Genomic DNA, 14,628 nt, shown 5'->3' on the forward strand with positions numbered 1-14,628 from the left:
TTCAGAATTATTGGAAGCCTATAAAAAATTCTATCTTACTTACTTAGTTGGCCCATTACAGAACATTTGTTTCATAGACCGAACTAAGAAAAGATCTCCATTCCTCTCTGTTTTTCGCTTGACTTTTTGGAATACCGCGCCTTTTCATTTCTTCATCCACTTGTATGCTCCATCGAAGATTAGGCCTGCCGATTCTGCGTGCACCGCCATGTGGCATGTATTCATACGCCTTTTTAGCGGGTTCATCATCGCTCATTCTCATGATATGGCTTAGCCAACGCAATCGTTGCATCTCGATACGTTTAACTATATTCATGTCTTTGTATAGCTGATAGAGCTCGTGGTTCATACGACGTCGATAATCACCGTCAACGCAAATCGGCCCGTAGATCTTTCGAAGAATTTTCCTCTCAAACACACCAAGCACTGCCTTATCTGCTTGCGCAAGTACCCACGCTTCGGAGCCATACATTAGCACGGGTAGTATCAGCGTTTTGTATAGTGTTATTTTTGTTTGACGAGATGTGGCTTTGTTATTAAATTGCTTACTTAAACCATAGTAGCATCTGTTGGCCAATACAATTCTTCTTCTTATTTCACAACTGATGTCGTTTGTTGTGTTTATGGCAGTGCCGAGGTAGACGAAGTCTTTAACTACCTCAAAATTGTAGGTACCAACTTCCACAGTTGGTCCGAGCTCTATGGACGCTTTGCGCGTCGACACCATCAATTTGGTATTTTCGCCGTTTACCGCCAGACCCACTTTCGCAGATTCTGCTTCGACCTTCCTAAAGGTATCAGTTACTTCCTTTACTGATCGTCCGATGATGTCTATGTCATCAGCATAGGCAAGTAACATGTGGCTATTGGTGTAAATTGTGCAATTTCTTTTGACATTTGCATCTCGTATTACCTTTTCCAGCAAAATGTTGAATAGGTCACACGAAAGGCTGTCTCCTTGTCTGAAACATCTTTTGGTACAAAATTCTTCGGAGAGGTTCCTTCCAATTTTAACTGAGGACCTAGTATCAGTTAAAGTCATCTTACAAAGCCGTATGAGCTTTGCGGGGATACCAAATTCAGACATTGCGTGGAATACCTTTTATCGGAGGGGACTGTCGAATGCTGCTTTATAATCGACAAAAAGGTGAAATGTGCCGATCTGCATCTCTTGGGTCTTCTCTAGGATATGCCGCAGGATAAATATCTGGTCAATGGTGGACTTGCCAGGTCTAAAGCCACATTGGTATGGTCCAACTATTTCGTTGACCATTGGCTTTAGTCGTTCGCACAATATCCCTGACACTATCTTATAGGCAATAGGGAGAAGACTTATGCCCCTATAGTTGGAGCATACAGTCTTATCTCCTTTCTTGTGGACGGGACATAGGATGCTCAGGTTCCAATCGTCGGGTACGCGTTCTTCCTGCCAGATGGTGCTAACTAGCTGATGCATACACCTTATCAGCGCGTCGCCTCCGGTTTTAAACAGCTCGGCTGGTAAGCCATCGGCTCCTGCTGCTTTATTATTCTTCAGCCGGTTGATTGCTGTTTTTACCTCATCTTGGCCGGGCGGTATACATTCTATACCATCTTCTGGGATTGGATCTGTGGTATCATCGTCTTCGCTTCTATTGGCTACCAGCAGATTGGATAAATGTTCCTTCCATATCCTGAGCACGCTATCTGTATCTGTTACCAGATTACCTTGCTGGTCTCTACAGGAGGATGTGCCTGTACCAAAGCCATCTGTTTGATGTTTCACTCTTTGGTAGAATTTTCGGACTTCATTCTGGCTCCTGTACATCTCGATTTTTTCACACTCCCGCTTTTCCATTTCTCTCTTTTTCTTGCGGAAAAGACGTTTCTCTTCTCTCCTTTTCTCCCGATATATCTCTCGTGTGCTACGCGTTGCTACTGATTGTAATGTAGCTCTATATGCCGCATTTTTCTCTTCGGTAGCAGCACGACACTCCTGGTCATACCATGAATTCCTTTGTGGAGGTCTCTGGAATCCAAGTATGGATTTTGAGGCTGTTTGCATGGGCAATAGTTGCCATTGTGTTGTTATGTTATCGGGACAAGGAGTGCTCGCGTTAAGCAATTGGGTTAGTTGAGTGGAATATGCTGTGGCTATCTGTTGTGTTTGCAGCCTATCGATGTCCAACTTCCGCGTTGTGTCTGTTCGTGCTTTATTTGCAACGTTTAGACGGGTACGTACCTTTGCTGCAACAAGATAGTGGTCCGAATCAATGTTTGCGCCACGGAACGATCGTACATCCAACACGCTGGATGAATGTCTTCCATCTATTACAACATGATCAATTTGATTACTTGTTCTTTGATCTGGAGACAGCCAGGTGCCCTTATGAATATCGAGATGATTAAATCTGGTACTGCTAACTACCATGTTTTTTGCAGCTGCAAAGTCTATCAGCCTTATACCATTGTCAGATGTTTCACTGTGGAGACTGAATTTTCCTACTGTTGGTCCAAAGATATTTTCCTTTCCAATTTTGGCATTAAAATCGCCTAGAATAATTTTATTGTCATGGACAGGGCAACGGTCATAAGTTTCTTCTAAGCGCTTGTAAAATATATCTTTGGTCTGTTCGTCCTAGTCTTCAGTGGGAGCATGAGCGCAAATAAAGCTGATGTTGAAGAATTTTGCTTTTAATCAAATTGCAGCGAGTCTTTCATTCATAGGTGTGAAACTGGAGACCAGATGTTTTAACCCCAGACCAACTACAAATCCGCAACCAAACTCATGCTTTGTGTCATGGCAGCTATAATACAGTGCGTCACCTTTAGGTGTTGTTGTGACGCCTTTCCCAATCCATCGTATTTCCTGTATGGCAGTAATATCGGCCTTGTACTTTTCAAGTACGTCTGCCAATGCGAAGACTGCACCTTCTCTATAAAGAGTGCGAACATTCCAGGTGCAGATTCGCAGATCATGGTCCTTAAAACGTTTGCGGGGTTCGTCAACTTTAGAGGGGTTTGTTTTTCTTTTCTTTCGTTTTTTCATAGTAGGATGTTTTTTCTAGGGGAGGGTTACTAACCCGACGCCCAAACCCAAGTTTTTAACGTTCTTATGGGTGAACGCGCGGCACATGTTAGCTCACTACCTTTAACGGGTGTTAAAGGCAGTTCCCCAGGTGACACCACGGCGAGGTCAGTGTTCACTTGAGATGAAAGAGGGACCAAATAAATCCTGGGCTTTGCCATGTTAAAGCCGGTCAAGACCGTTGCTTGGTACCTTCCATCCCCTACGTCAACAAAAAAAAAAATTCTATCACTCTATAAAAAACGGTGAGACCCGAGTCTTTTGGTATTTTTCAGGTAGTGGTGTCCGTATAGGGCTACCGTTTTTTTCGTGTTGTACTGTCTTAGGTAAAAAGGATTTTTGTTCGCAACACCGTTGTAGGAATTGTTCATCTGGTATTTAGGTCGTATGTTTCTGGTACGTTTTTTTAAGGCATAGACCGAGGCTTCATTTTTTGGCGTCAGCTAAACCGACTGATTCGTTTTACTGGTTCCCTTATAATTTTCAAAATTGTGCAATTTCCATTCCATTCTAACAGCAGACGTCTATTCTCAGGTTCTGAATTTAACTGAACGTGCAGACCTGAGAAGTTCTCGGTTTGTCTGACTTGATTACCTGTGCTACTTATTATTATGGCTATTATTCTGCTGATCTGTTTTCCATAAACTCCTCAGGCTAATAGGTAGTAGATAGGTATGCAAAGAATATGCATTTCATACATAATTTAAAATTGAAAGGAAGGCAGTTTGAATTAAAAAAAAAATAATTCCCACAAACTTTCCTCAACCGATGAAGGGGGAGAGGGGGTTATTTACATTAGATCAACAATAAAATGTAGTGTAATTTATAAAAAAATAAATAATAAACAAAATTTCCATTTCTTATCAGCATTTAGAATTTCCCAAGGGTCACCTCGTCAGATCACTTTGTAGCTAAACAAAGCAAATGACAAATAACAGAACCATATAAAAATCGCCTATTTAAAAGTAAACGCATTTAGTCATCTCGAGAAAGTCACAGCTAAATTATTGTCAAGTCTATAGTTGAAAGAAAATGTGGAAATTTTATTGTTTTATTGTTATAATGGTGGCAATAAGCCAGGTGAGAATAAAATCGCTTTTCTTTCCAAGAGGAACAATGGAATAACAAATTTCTTTAACTCCAGGCTCCCCAGGTGGCTGCCCATAAATTTGGTGATGTTTTGGAAAGTGAGGAACGCGAACAAATAATGTCCATGCTGGATGAGACTAAAGAAATGGCCACTCAAGTTGATGAACTACTTCTTAAAGTTTTACCTCAAATACCATCAACATCCGAATATGAAGAACTACACAAATATCTACAGGAATACTATGACTTGGTTCATGCCTATAAGGAAAGAAAATATAATTGCCGCAAAAGGGCCGCTCTATTTTTACAAGGATTTAAAGAATTTTCTGAAGAATTTTCCAATGAAAAAGCTGCTGTCAGTCATGAAAAAGAAGAGGTGGTGAAGCTGCTAAACAAAGCTGGCCTTAAAGAGATGCGTGAGCAGTTTAATGACAAAATGTCAAGGGATGAATTTGATTATGTTATGGAAGCGATATGAAAACTTTCAATTAAACGGGGGGAAGTAAATAAATAAGTTTTGAAAATATATGTCCAATAACAAGTTATCTTTGGGCCTTCAAAGAGGCAACTAGGTCTTTCTACAGAAGACCCCTTTGGACTTCTTATAAAAGATTTATTGGTATTCTATAAGAGAATCTAGTGGTCTTCTGAAGGAAAGGGTTCTTTTATAGACCCTTTCTGAAACAATGGGTACTTCTATCGACCCTTTCTGAAAAAATGGGTTCTCCTATAGACCCTTTCTGAAGCAAAGGGTGCTTCTATACACCTTTCTGAAACAAAGGGCGCTTCTATACACCTTTCTCAAAGAAATGGAGCTTCTATAGTCCCTTTCTCAAAGAAAGGGTGCTTCTATTGTCCCTTTCTGAAAGAAAGTGTGCTTCTGTAGTCCCTTTCTAAAAAAAGGGGTGCTTCTATAGTCCCTTTCTGAAACAAAGGGTGCTTCTATAGTCCCTTTCTGAAACAAAGGGTGCTTCTATATTCCCTTTCTCAAAGAAAGGGTGCTTCTATAGTCCCTTTATGAAACAAAGGGTTCTTCTATAGTCCTTTTCTGAAACAAATGGTGCTTCTATACACCCTTTCTGAAACAAAGGGTGCTTCTATACACCCTTTCTGAAACAAAGGGTGCTTCTATACACCCTTTCTGAAACAAAGGGTGCTTCTATACACCCTTTCTGAAACAAAGGTTGCTTCTATACACCCTTTCTGAAACAAAGGGTGCTTCTATACACCCTTTCTGAAACAAAGGGTGCTTCTATACACCCTTTCTGAAACAAAGGGTGCTTCTATACACCCTTTCTGAAACAAAGGGTGCTTCTATACACCCTTTCTGAAACAAAGGGTGCTTCTATACACCCTTTCTGAAACAAAGGATGCTTCTATACACCCTTTCTGAAACAAAGGATGCTTCTATACACCCTTTCTGAAACAAAGGGTGCTTCTATACACCCTTTCTGAAACAAAGGGTGCTTCTATACACCCTTTCTGAAACAAAGGGTGCTTCTATACACCCTTTCTGAAACAAAGGGTGCTTCTATACACCCTTTCTGAAACAAAGGGTGCTTCTATACACCCTTTCTGAAACAAAGGATGCTTCTATACACCCTTTCTGAAACAAAGGATGCTTCTATACACCCTTTCTGAAACAAAGGGTGCTTCTATACACCCTTTCTGAAACAAAGGATGCTTCTATACACCCTTTCTGAAACAAAGGATGCTTCTATACACCCTTTCTGAAACAAAGGGTGCTTCTATACACCCTTTCTGAAACAAAGGGTGCTTCTATACACCCTTTCTGAAACAAAGGGTGCTTCTATACACCCTTTCTGAAACAAAGGGTGCTTCTATACACCCTTTCTGAAACAAAGGGTGCTTCTATACACCCTTTCTGAAACAAAGGGTGCTTCTATACACCCTTTCTGAAACAAAGGGTGCTTCTATACACCCTTTCTGAAACAAAGGGTGCTTCTATACACCCTTTCTGAAACAAAGGGTGCTTCTATACACCCTTTCTGAAACAGAGGGAGCTTCTATACACCCTTTCTGAAACAAAGGGTGCTTCTATACACCCTTTCCGAAACAAAGGGTGCTTCTATACACCCTTTCTGAAACAAAGGGTGCTTCTATACACCCTTTCTGAAACAAAGGGTGCTTCTATACACCCTTTCTGAAACAAAGGGTGCTTCTATAGTCCCTTTCTCAAAGAAAGGGTGCTTCTATAGTCCCTTTCTCAAAGAAAGGGTGCTTCTATAGTCCCTTTCTCAAAGAAAGGGTGCTTCTATAGTCCCTTTCTCAAAGAAAGGGTGGTTCTATAGTCCGTTTATCAAAGAAAGGGTGGTTCTATAGTCCGTTTATCAAAGAAAGGTTGCTTCTATAGCCCCTTTCTCAAATGAGGGGTCCTTCTATAGTCCCTTTCTCAAAGAAAGGGTGCTTCTATACACCTTTTCTGAAACAAAGGGTGCTTCTATACACACTTTCCGAAACAAAGAGTGCTTCTATACACCCTTTCTGAAACAAAGGGTGCTTCTATACACCCTTTCTGAAACAAAGGGTGCTTCTATACACCCTTTCTGAAACAAAGGGTGCTTCTATACACCCTTTCTGAAACAAAGGGTGCTTCTATACACCCTTTCTGAAACAAAGGGTGCTTCTATTGTCCCTTTCTCAAAGAAAGGGTGCTTCTATAGTCCCTTTCTCAAAGAAAGGGTGCTTCTATAGTCCCTTTCTCAAAGAAAGGGTGCTTCTATAGTCCCTTTCTCAAAGAAAGGGTGCTTCTATAGTCCCTTTCTCAAAGAAAGGGTGCTTCTATAGTCCCTTTCTCAAAGAAAGGGTGCTTCTATAGTCCCTTTCTCAAAGAAAGGGTGCTTCTATAGTCCCTTTCTCAAAGAAAGGGTGCTTCTATTGTCCCTTTCTCAAAGAAAGGGTGCTTCTATAGTCCCTTTCTCAAAGAAAGGGTGCTTCTATAGTCCCTTTCTCAAAGAAAGGGTGCTTCTATAGTCCCTTTCTCAAAGAAAGGGTGCTTCTATAGTCCCTTTCTCAAAGAAAGGGTGCTTCTATAGTCCCTTTCTCAAAGAAAGGGTGCTTCTATAGTCCCTTTCTCAAAGAAAGGGTGCTTCTATAGTCCCTTTCTCAAAGAAAGGGTGCTTCTATAGTCCCTTTCTCAAAGAAAGGGTGCTTCTATAGTCCCTTTCTCAAAGAAAGGGTGCTTCTATAGTCCCTTTCTCAAAGAAAGGGTGCTTCTATAGTCCCTTTCTCAAAGAAAGGGTGCTTCTATAGTCCCTTTCTCAAAGAAAGGGTGCTTCTATAGTCCCTTTCTCAAAGAAAGGGTGCTTCTATAGTCCCTTTCTGCTCCCTTATAAGAAGGCCTCTTTGCTAATAAAGTTGTAATCATCTATGCATGAAATTCTATTTTTTATTCTTGAAGATGGTCATAAGAAAAACAAATATATCCTGAGACATTTTTTCCTTAAACCTGTCACGCATCTCCTTAAGGCCGGCTTCATTTAGAAGTTTTACTACTTCTAACATTTCGGGCCTCGCATCATTTTGTTCATCCGAATACTTTTCTGAAAACTCTTTAAAACCTTCCAAGAATCGGTAGGCCCTTGCAGGGCAATGATACTTTTCTTCCTTATAGGCATGAACTTTTCCCTTATATTGCTGGAGGTTTTCATGCATTTCTTTGTATTCGGAACTTGTTGGTATTTGAGGGAGAACTTTGCCAAGTAAGTCATCAACTTTACCGGCCATTACTTTAGTTTCATCGAATGAGTGTCATTTGCAAAATCTGCGATTTATATTGGTTTCATATTTGTCATGGTTTAAAACCGCTAATATAACAGCGAAATAAACTAATCGCAGCAACTTTTCTTAACACTTTCTAGAATAAAAACTATTGTGCTTTTATAAAATTAAGCATGGATGTTAAATGAAAATTCAATAAATTTTTTATCTCGCTAATCACCTGATACGGTGGAAACAATATAAAATTATTTAAAATTAACTCAAATTACAGACAAGATATTGAGTAGAACAAGGCAATGTAAAACATTTCAATACTCAACGAACGATTCCCATATGGTTAAGAAGAGGTTACGGCGAGCACTGCAGATATGACATTTCGTATGGAAAGGTTCATCGAATGTGAATTTTCTTGAAGAAGAGTTCATCGGAAAATGACTCTTTATATAGGAAAGTTAATCGGATATGATCTCTTTTCCTTTAGAAAAGTTCATCGGAGATTACTTATTTATTTTAATACGACTCTATTCCATTGGAAGAAGCTTCTCAGATTTTAACTACAACTGAGGGTTAAATTACGTAGGATTAGTTGAATATGATGGTGTCATCTAATTTTTATTTAATAAAAACAATACAAATTTCATGATTACCAATAACGGTTTTTCCAGAATTCAACTGATACGGTCACTTGCACATACACACACACATATGTACATAAAGCAAATGACAAATATGAAACCAATATAAAACGCAGATTTGCAAATGACACTCATTCAGTCAACCAAAGAAAGTTGCAGATAAACTACTGCAAACATCTCTCATTGGAAAAAAAGAAACATGTGGAAAATAATTTGTTTTGTTGTTATAACGGTGACCCTAAGCAAGGTGAGAATACAAGGGTTCTTTTTAAAATGAGGCATTTGTGTAAACATTTCTAAACATTTCTACGCCCTTAGATCCCCTTTGCGTCTGCCGATATAAATGATAAAATTATGCAAACTAAGGAATTCAGACAGCTTATGGCCATGTTCGATGAAACTAAAGTAATGGCCGGTGAAGTTGATGACTTACTTGGCAAAGTTCTCCCTCAAATACCAACAAGTTCCGAATACAAAGAAATGCATGAAAACCTCCAGCAAAATAATGGAAAGGTTCATGCCTATAAGGAAGAAAAGTATCATTGGCCTGCAAGGGCCCGCAGATCCTTGGACTGGGAGGGTTTAAAGAATTTTCAGGAACGTATTCGGACGAAAAAAAAAATACGTGAGGCCCGAAATATTAGAAGTAGTAAAACTTCTAAATGAAGCCGGCCTTAAGGAGATGCGTGACAGGTTTGAAGAAAAAATGTCTCAGGATGTATTTGTTTTTCTTATGACCATATTCTAGAATAAAAAATGGATTTTCATGCATAGATGATTACAACTTTTTTAGCCAAGAGGCCTTCTCATAAGAGAGCAGAAAGGTACTATAGAAGCACCCTTTCTTTGAGAAAGGGACTATAGAAGCACCCTTTCTTTGAGAAAGGGACTATAGAAGCACAATTTCTTTGAGAAAGGGACTATAGAAGCACCCTTTCTTTAAGAAAGGGACTATAGAAGCACCATTTCTTTGAGAAAGGGACTATAGAAGCACCCTTTCTTTGAGAAAGGGACTATAGAAGCACCCTTTCTTTGAGAAAGGGACTATAGAAGCACCCTTTCTTTGAGAAAGGGACTATAGAAGCACCCTTTCTTTGAGAAAGGGACTATAGAAGCACCCTTTCTTTGAGAAAGGGACTATAGAAGCACCCTTTCTTTGAGAAAGGGACTATAGAAGCACCTTTCTTTGAGAAAGGGACTATAGAAGCACCCTTTCTTTGAGAAAGGGACTATAGAAGCACCCTTTCTTTGAGAAAGGGACTATAGAAGCACCCTTTCTTTGAGAAAGGGACTATAGAAGCACCCTTTCTTTGAGAAAGGGACTATAGAAGCACCCTTTCTTTGAGAAAGGGACTATAGAAGCACCCTTTCTTTGAGAAAGGGACTATAGAAGCACCCTTTCTTTGAGAAAGGGACTATAGAAGCACCCTTTCTTTGAGAAAGGGACTATAGAAGCACCCTTTCTTTGAGAAAGGGACTATAGAAGCACCCTTTCTTTGAGAAAGGGACTATAGAAGCACCCTTTCTTTGAGAAAGGGACTATAGAAGCACCCTTTCTTTGAGAAAGGGACTATAGAAGCACCCTTTCTTTGAGAAAGGGACTATAAAAGCACCCTTTCTTTGAGAAAGGGACTATAAAAGCACCCTTTCTTTGAGAAAGGACTATAAAAGCACCCTTTCTTTGAGAAAGGGACTATAAAAGCACCCTTTCTTTGAGGAAGGGACTATAAAAGCACCCTTTCTTTGAGGAAGGGACTATAAAAGCACCCTTTCTTTGAGGAAGGGACTATAAAAGCACCCTTTCTTTGAGAAAGGGACTATAAAAGCACCCTTTCTTTGAGGAAGGGACTATAAAAGCACCCTTTCTTTGAGGAAGGGACTATAAAAGCACCCTTTCTTTGAGAAAGGGACTATAAAAGCACCCTTTCTTTGAGAAAGGGACTATAAAAGCACCCTTTCTTTGGGAAAGGGACTATAAAAGCACCCTTTCTTTGAGAAAGGGACTATAAAAGCACCCTTTCTTTGAGAAAGGGACTATAAAAGCACCCTTTCTTTGAGGAAGGGACTATAAAAGCACCCTTTCTTTGAGAAAGGGACTATAAAAGCACCCTTTCTTTGAGGAAGGGACTATAAAAGCACCCTTTCTTTGAGGAAGGGACTATAAAAGCACCCTTTCTTTGAGAAAGGGACTATAAAAGCACCCTTTCTTTGAGAAAGGGACTATAAAAGCACCCTTTCTTTGAGAAAGGGACTATAAAAGCACCCTTTCTTTGAGAAAGGGACTATAAAAGCACCCTTTCTTTGGGAAAGGGACTATAAAAGCACCCTTTCTTTGAGAAAGGGACTATAAAAGCACCCTTTCTTTGAGAAAGGGACTATAAAAGCACCCTTTCTTTGGGAAAGGGACTATAAAAGCACCCTTTCTTTGAGAAAGGGACTATAAAAGCACCCTTTCTTTGAGAAAGGGACTATAAAAGCACCCTTTCTTTGAGGAAGGGACTATAAAAGCACCCTTTCTTTGGGAAAGGGACTATAAAAGCACCCTTTCTTTGAGGAAGGGACTATAAAAGCACCCTTTCTTTGAGAAAGGGACTATAAAAGCACCCTTTCTTTGAGAAAGGGACTATAAAAGCACCCTTTCTTTGAGGAAGGGACTATAAAAGCACCCTTTCTTTGAGAAAGGGACTATAAAAGCACCCTTTCTTTGAGAAAGGGACTATAAAAGCACCCTTTCTTTGAGAAAGGGACTATAAAAGCACCCTTTCTTTGAGAAAGGGACTATAGAACTTTTCCTATCAGAAAAGTCATCGTCCGATGAACTTTTCCTATCAGAAAAGTCATCGTCCGATGAACTTTTCCTATCAGAAAAGTCATCGTCCGATGAACTTTTCCTATCAGAAAAGTCATCGTCCGATGAACTTTTCCTATCAGAAAAGTCATCGTCCGATGAACTTTTCCTATCAGAAAAGTCATCGTCCGATGAACTTTTCCTATCAGAAAAGTCATCGTCCGATGAACTTTTCCTATCAGAAAAGTCATCGTCCGATGAACTTTTCCTATCAGAAAAGTCATCGTCCGATGAACTTTTCCTATCAGAAAAGTCATCGTCCGATGAACTTTTCCTATCAGAAAAGTCATCGTCCGATGAACTTTTCCTATCAGAAAAGTCATCGTCCGATGAACTTTTCCTATCAGAAAAGTCATCGTCCGATGAACTTTTCCTATCAGAAAAGTCATCGTCCGATGAACTTTTCCTATCAGAAAAGTCATCGTCCGATGAACTTTTCCTATCAGAAAAGTCATCGTCCGATGAACTTTTCCTATCAGAAAAGTCATCGTCCGATGAACTTTTCCTATCAGAAAAGTCATCGTCCGATGAACTTTTCCTATCAGAAAAGTCATCGTCCGATGAACTTTTCCTATCAGAAAAGTCATCGTCCGATGAACTTTTCCTATCAGAAAAGTCATCGTCCGATGAACTTTTCCTATCAGAAAAGTCATCGTCCCATGAACTTTTCCTATCAGAAAAGTCATCGTCCGATGAACTTTCCTATCAGAAAAGTCATCGACCGATGAACTTTTCCTATCAGAAAAGTCATCGTCCGATGAACTTTTCCTATCAGAAAAGTCATCGTCCGATGAACTTTTCTATAAGAAAAGTCATCGTCCGATGAACTTTTCTATAAGAAAAGTCATCGTCCGATGAAATTTTCTATAAGAAAAGTCATCGTCCGATAAACTTTTCTATAAGAAAAGTCATCGTCCGATGAACTTTTCTATAAGAAAAGTCATTCTATAAGAAAAGTCATCGTCCGATGAACTTTTCTATAAGAAAAGTCATCGTCCGATGAACTTTTCTATAAGAAAAGTCATCGTCCGATGAACTTTTCTATAAGAAAAGTCATCGTCCGATGAACTTTTCTATAAGAAAAGTCATCGTCCGATGAACTTTTCTATAAGAAAAGTCATCGTCCGATGAACTTTTCTATAAGAAAAGTCATCGTCCGATGAACTTTTCTATAAGAAAAGTCATCGTCCGATGAACTTTTCTATAAGAAAAGTCATCGTCCGATGAACTTTTCTATAAGAAAAGTCATCGTCCGATGAACTTTTCTATAAGAAAAGTCATCGTCCGATGAACTTTTCTATAAGAAAAGTCATCGTTCGATGAACTTTTCTATAAGAAAAGTCATCGTCCGATGAACTTTTCTATAAGAAAAGTCATCGTCCGATGAACTTTTCTATAAGAAAAGTCATCGTCCGATGAACTTTTCTATAAGAAAAGTCATCGTCCGATGAACTTTTCTATAAGAAAAGTCATCGTCCGATGAACTTTTCTATAAGAAAAGTCATCGTCCGATGAACTTTTCTATAAGAAAAGTCATCGTCCGATGAACTTTTCTATAGAAAAGTTCATCCGATGAGTTTCTTTATAGGAAAAGTCATCGTCCGATGAACTTTTCTATAGGGAAACTTTTTTATGGGAAAAGTCGTCGTCCGATGAACTTTTCTATAGGAAAAGTCATCGTCCGATGAACTTTTCTATAGGAAAAGTCATCGTCCGATGAACTTTTCTATAGGAAAAGTCATCGTCCGATGAACTTTTCTATAGAAAAGTCATCGTCCGATGAACTTTTCTATAGGAAAAGTCATCGTCCGATGAACTTTTCTATAGGAAAAGTCATCGTCCGATGAACTTTTCTATAGGAAAAGTCATCGTCCGATGAACTTTTCTATAGGAAAAGTCATCGTCCGATGAACTTTTCTATAGGAAAAGTCATCGTCCGATGAGCTTTTATATGGGAAAAGTCATCGTCCGATGAGCTTTTATATGGGAAAAGTCATATCCGATGAACTTTTCTATAAGAAAAGTCATATCCGATGAACTTTTCTATAAGAAAAGTCATCTTCCGATGATCTTCTCTATAGGAAAAGTCGTCGTCCGATGAATTTTTCTACAGGAAAAGTTATTGTCGATGAAATGTTCTATAGGAAAAGTCATTGTCGATGAATTTTTCTATAGAAAAAGTCATCGCCCGATGAACTTTTCTATAGGAAAAGTCATCGTCCGATGAATTTTTTATAGGGAAAGTCATCGTCCGATGAACTTTTCTATAGGAAAATATAAATAAATAAGTCATCTCCGATGATCGTTTCTATGGGAAAATTCATTGTCGATGAACTTTTCTATAAGAAAAGTCATCTCCGATGAACTTTTCTATAGGAAAAGTCATTATAGATGAACTTTTCTATAGGAAAAGTCATCTTCTATGGGAAAAATTATCCCGGTGATCTTGTTTATGGGCAAAATGATCTCCGATGAACTTTTCTGTAGGGAAGATTTTCCTTTTTTAACTTTTCCATGTGGCTTTTGCTTTTTCACTTTTCTTTATTCTCTTTCAATGGTTGTTGCTGATTTCTTGTAATTTATGAATTTTAAGTAGGCGAAGGTGAAAAATGAATGTTGACTTTTTTGTCCGTAAATTTATGTGAATGGTGTGCTTTGTGCGTTCATTGGCTTTGAGTTTGTTTTTTACTTAAGAAGAACTAAAGAATATGGACATCACCATCAGCATCATCAAATGTCTGTCCAGCATGTGGACAACGTGCTTCATTGGTCATTGGTTTATTTTTATAACAATCGATTCATGTTCCATTTTCCGCAATGATTAGGCCCACCCGACCACTCACTTGGAATAAGTAGAAAAAAATATGAATAATAATTTTTATTTTTTGTTAATGAGTTTTCATATTTCCCACTTTGTAAAATTTGTTGTTATTTTGTTCCGAAATGTGGCAAATGTCAACCCAAACATAATTAACAATTTACACTGGAAATTATATGGCAGGTCAGTGACCTCTGGCAGGTCGTAAAATCTGTATATATTTTAAATTTTTAGTTTGAAACGAGTGAGCAATTAGTAGTCACTTCAAAATTGTTGACACTTACTTGACAGCTAATTGAAAAAAGGAAATGAATATTATGAGACAAGAGCATAAGGCGAAGGGTTAGGGAGCCATCAGCTGCCAATGAATCAATAAAACCTCAGGCCAAAATGGCTTGATTATTTTTTAGCCAATAATACCACCGTTAAA

The 14,628-nt window shown here is 38.8% G+C and overlaps 2 protein-coding genes across 2 annotated transcripts in view; one reads left to right on the top strand and one right to left on the bottom strand.

Annotated features, from left to right (window-relative positions):
• LOC141387232 (potassium channel subfamily K member 18) overlaps positions 1–14,628 on the bottom strand; it is a 123,783-nt gene that overhangs the window by 75,863 nt on the left and 33,292 nt on the right. The gene's annotated exons all lie outside the window — the stretch shown is intronic.
• Positions 4,015–4,684, top strand: LOC141387237 (uncharacterized). The gene is made up of 2 exons (XM_073956598.1): positions 4,015–4,147; positions 4,212–4,684. The coding sequence occupies exons 1-2, from the start codon at positions 4,100–4,102 to the stop codon at positions 4,632–4,634; spliced, it is 471 nt and encodes a 156-aa protein (XP_073812699.1). The 5' UTR covers positions 4,015–4,099; the 3' UTR covers positions 4,635–4,684.

This window comes from Musca autumnalis, unplaced genomic scaffold, assembly GCF_047663935.1.
Source record: "Musca autumnalis isolate F117 unplaced genomic scaffold, ASM4766393v1 scaffold_5, whole genome shotgun sequence".
Taxonomy (NCBI): domain Eukaryota; kingdom Metazoa; phylum Arthropoda; class Insecta; order Diptera; family Muscidae; genus Musca; species Musca autumnalis.

Excerpts from the sequence above, each read along its gene's own strand:
- LOC141387237 (XM_073956598.1), top strand. The coding sequence starts at position 4,100 with ATGTGGAAATTTTATTGTTTTATTGTTATAATGGTGGCAATAAGCCAG. Across the intron at positions 4,148-4,211 it reads TAATGGTGGCAATAAGCCAG|GCTCCCCAGGTGGCTGCCCA; the intron begins GTGAGAATAAAA and ends CTTTAACTCCAG.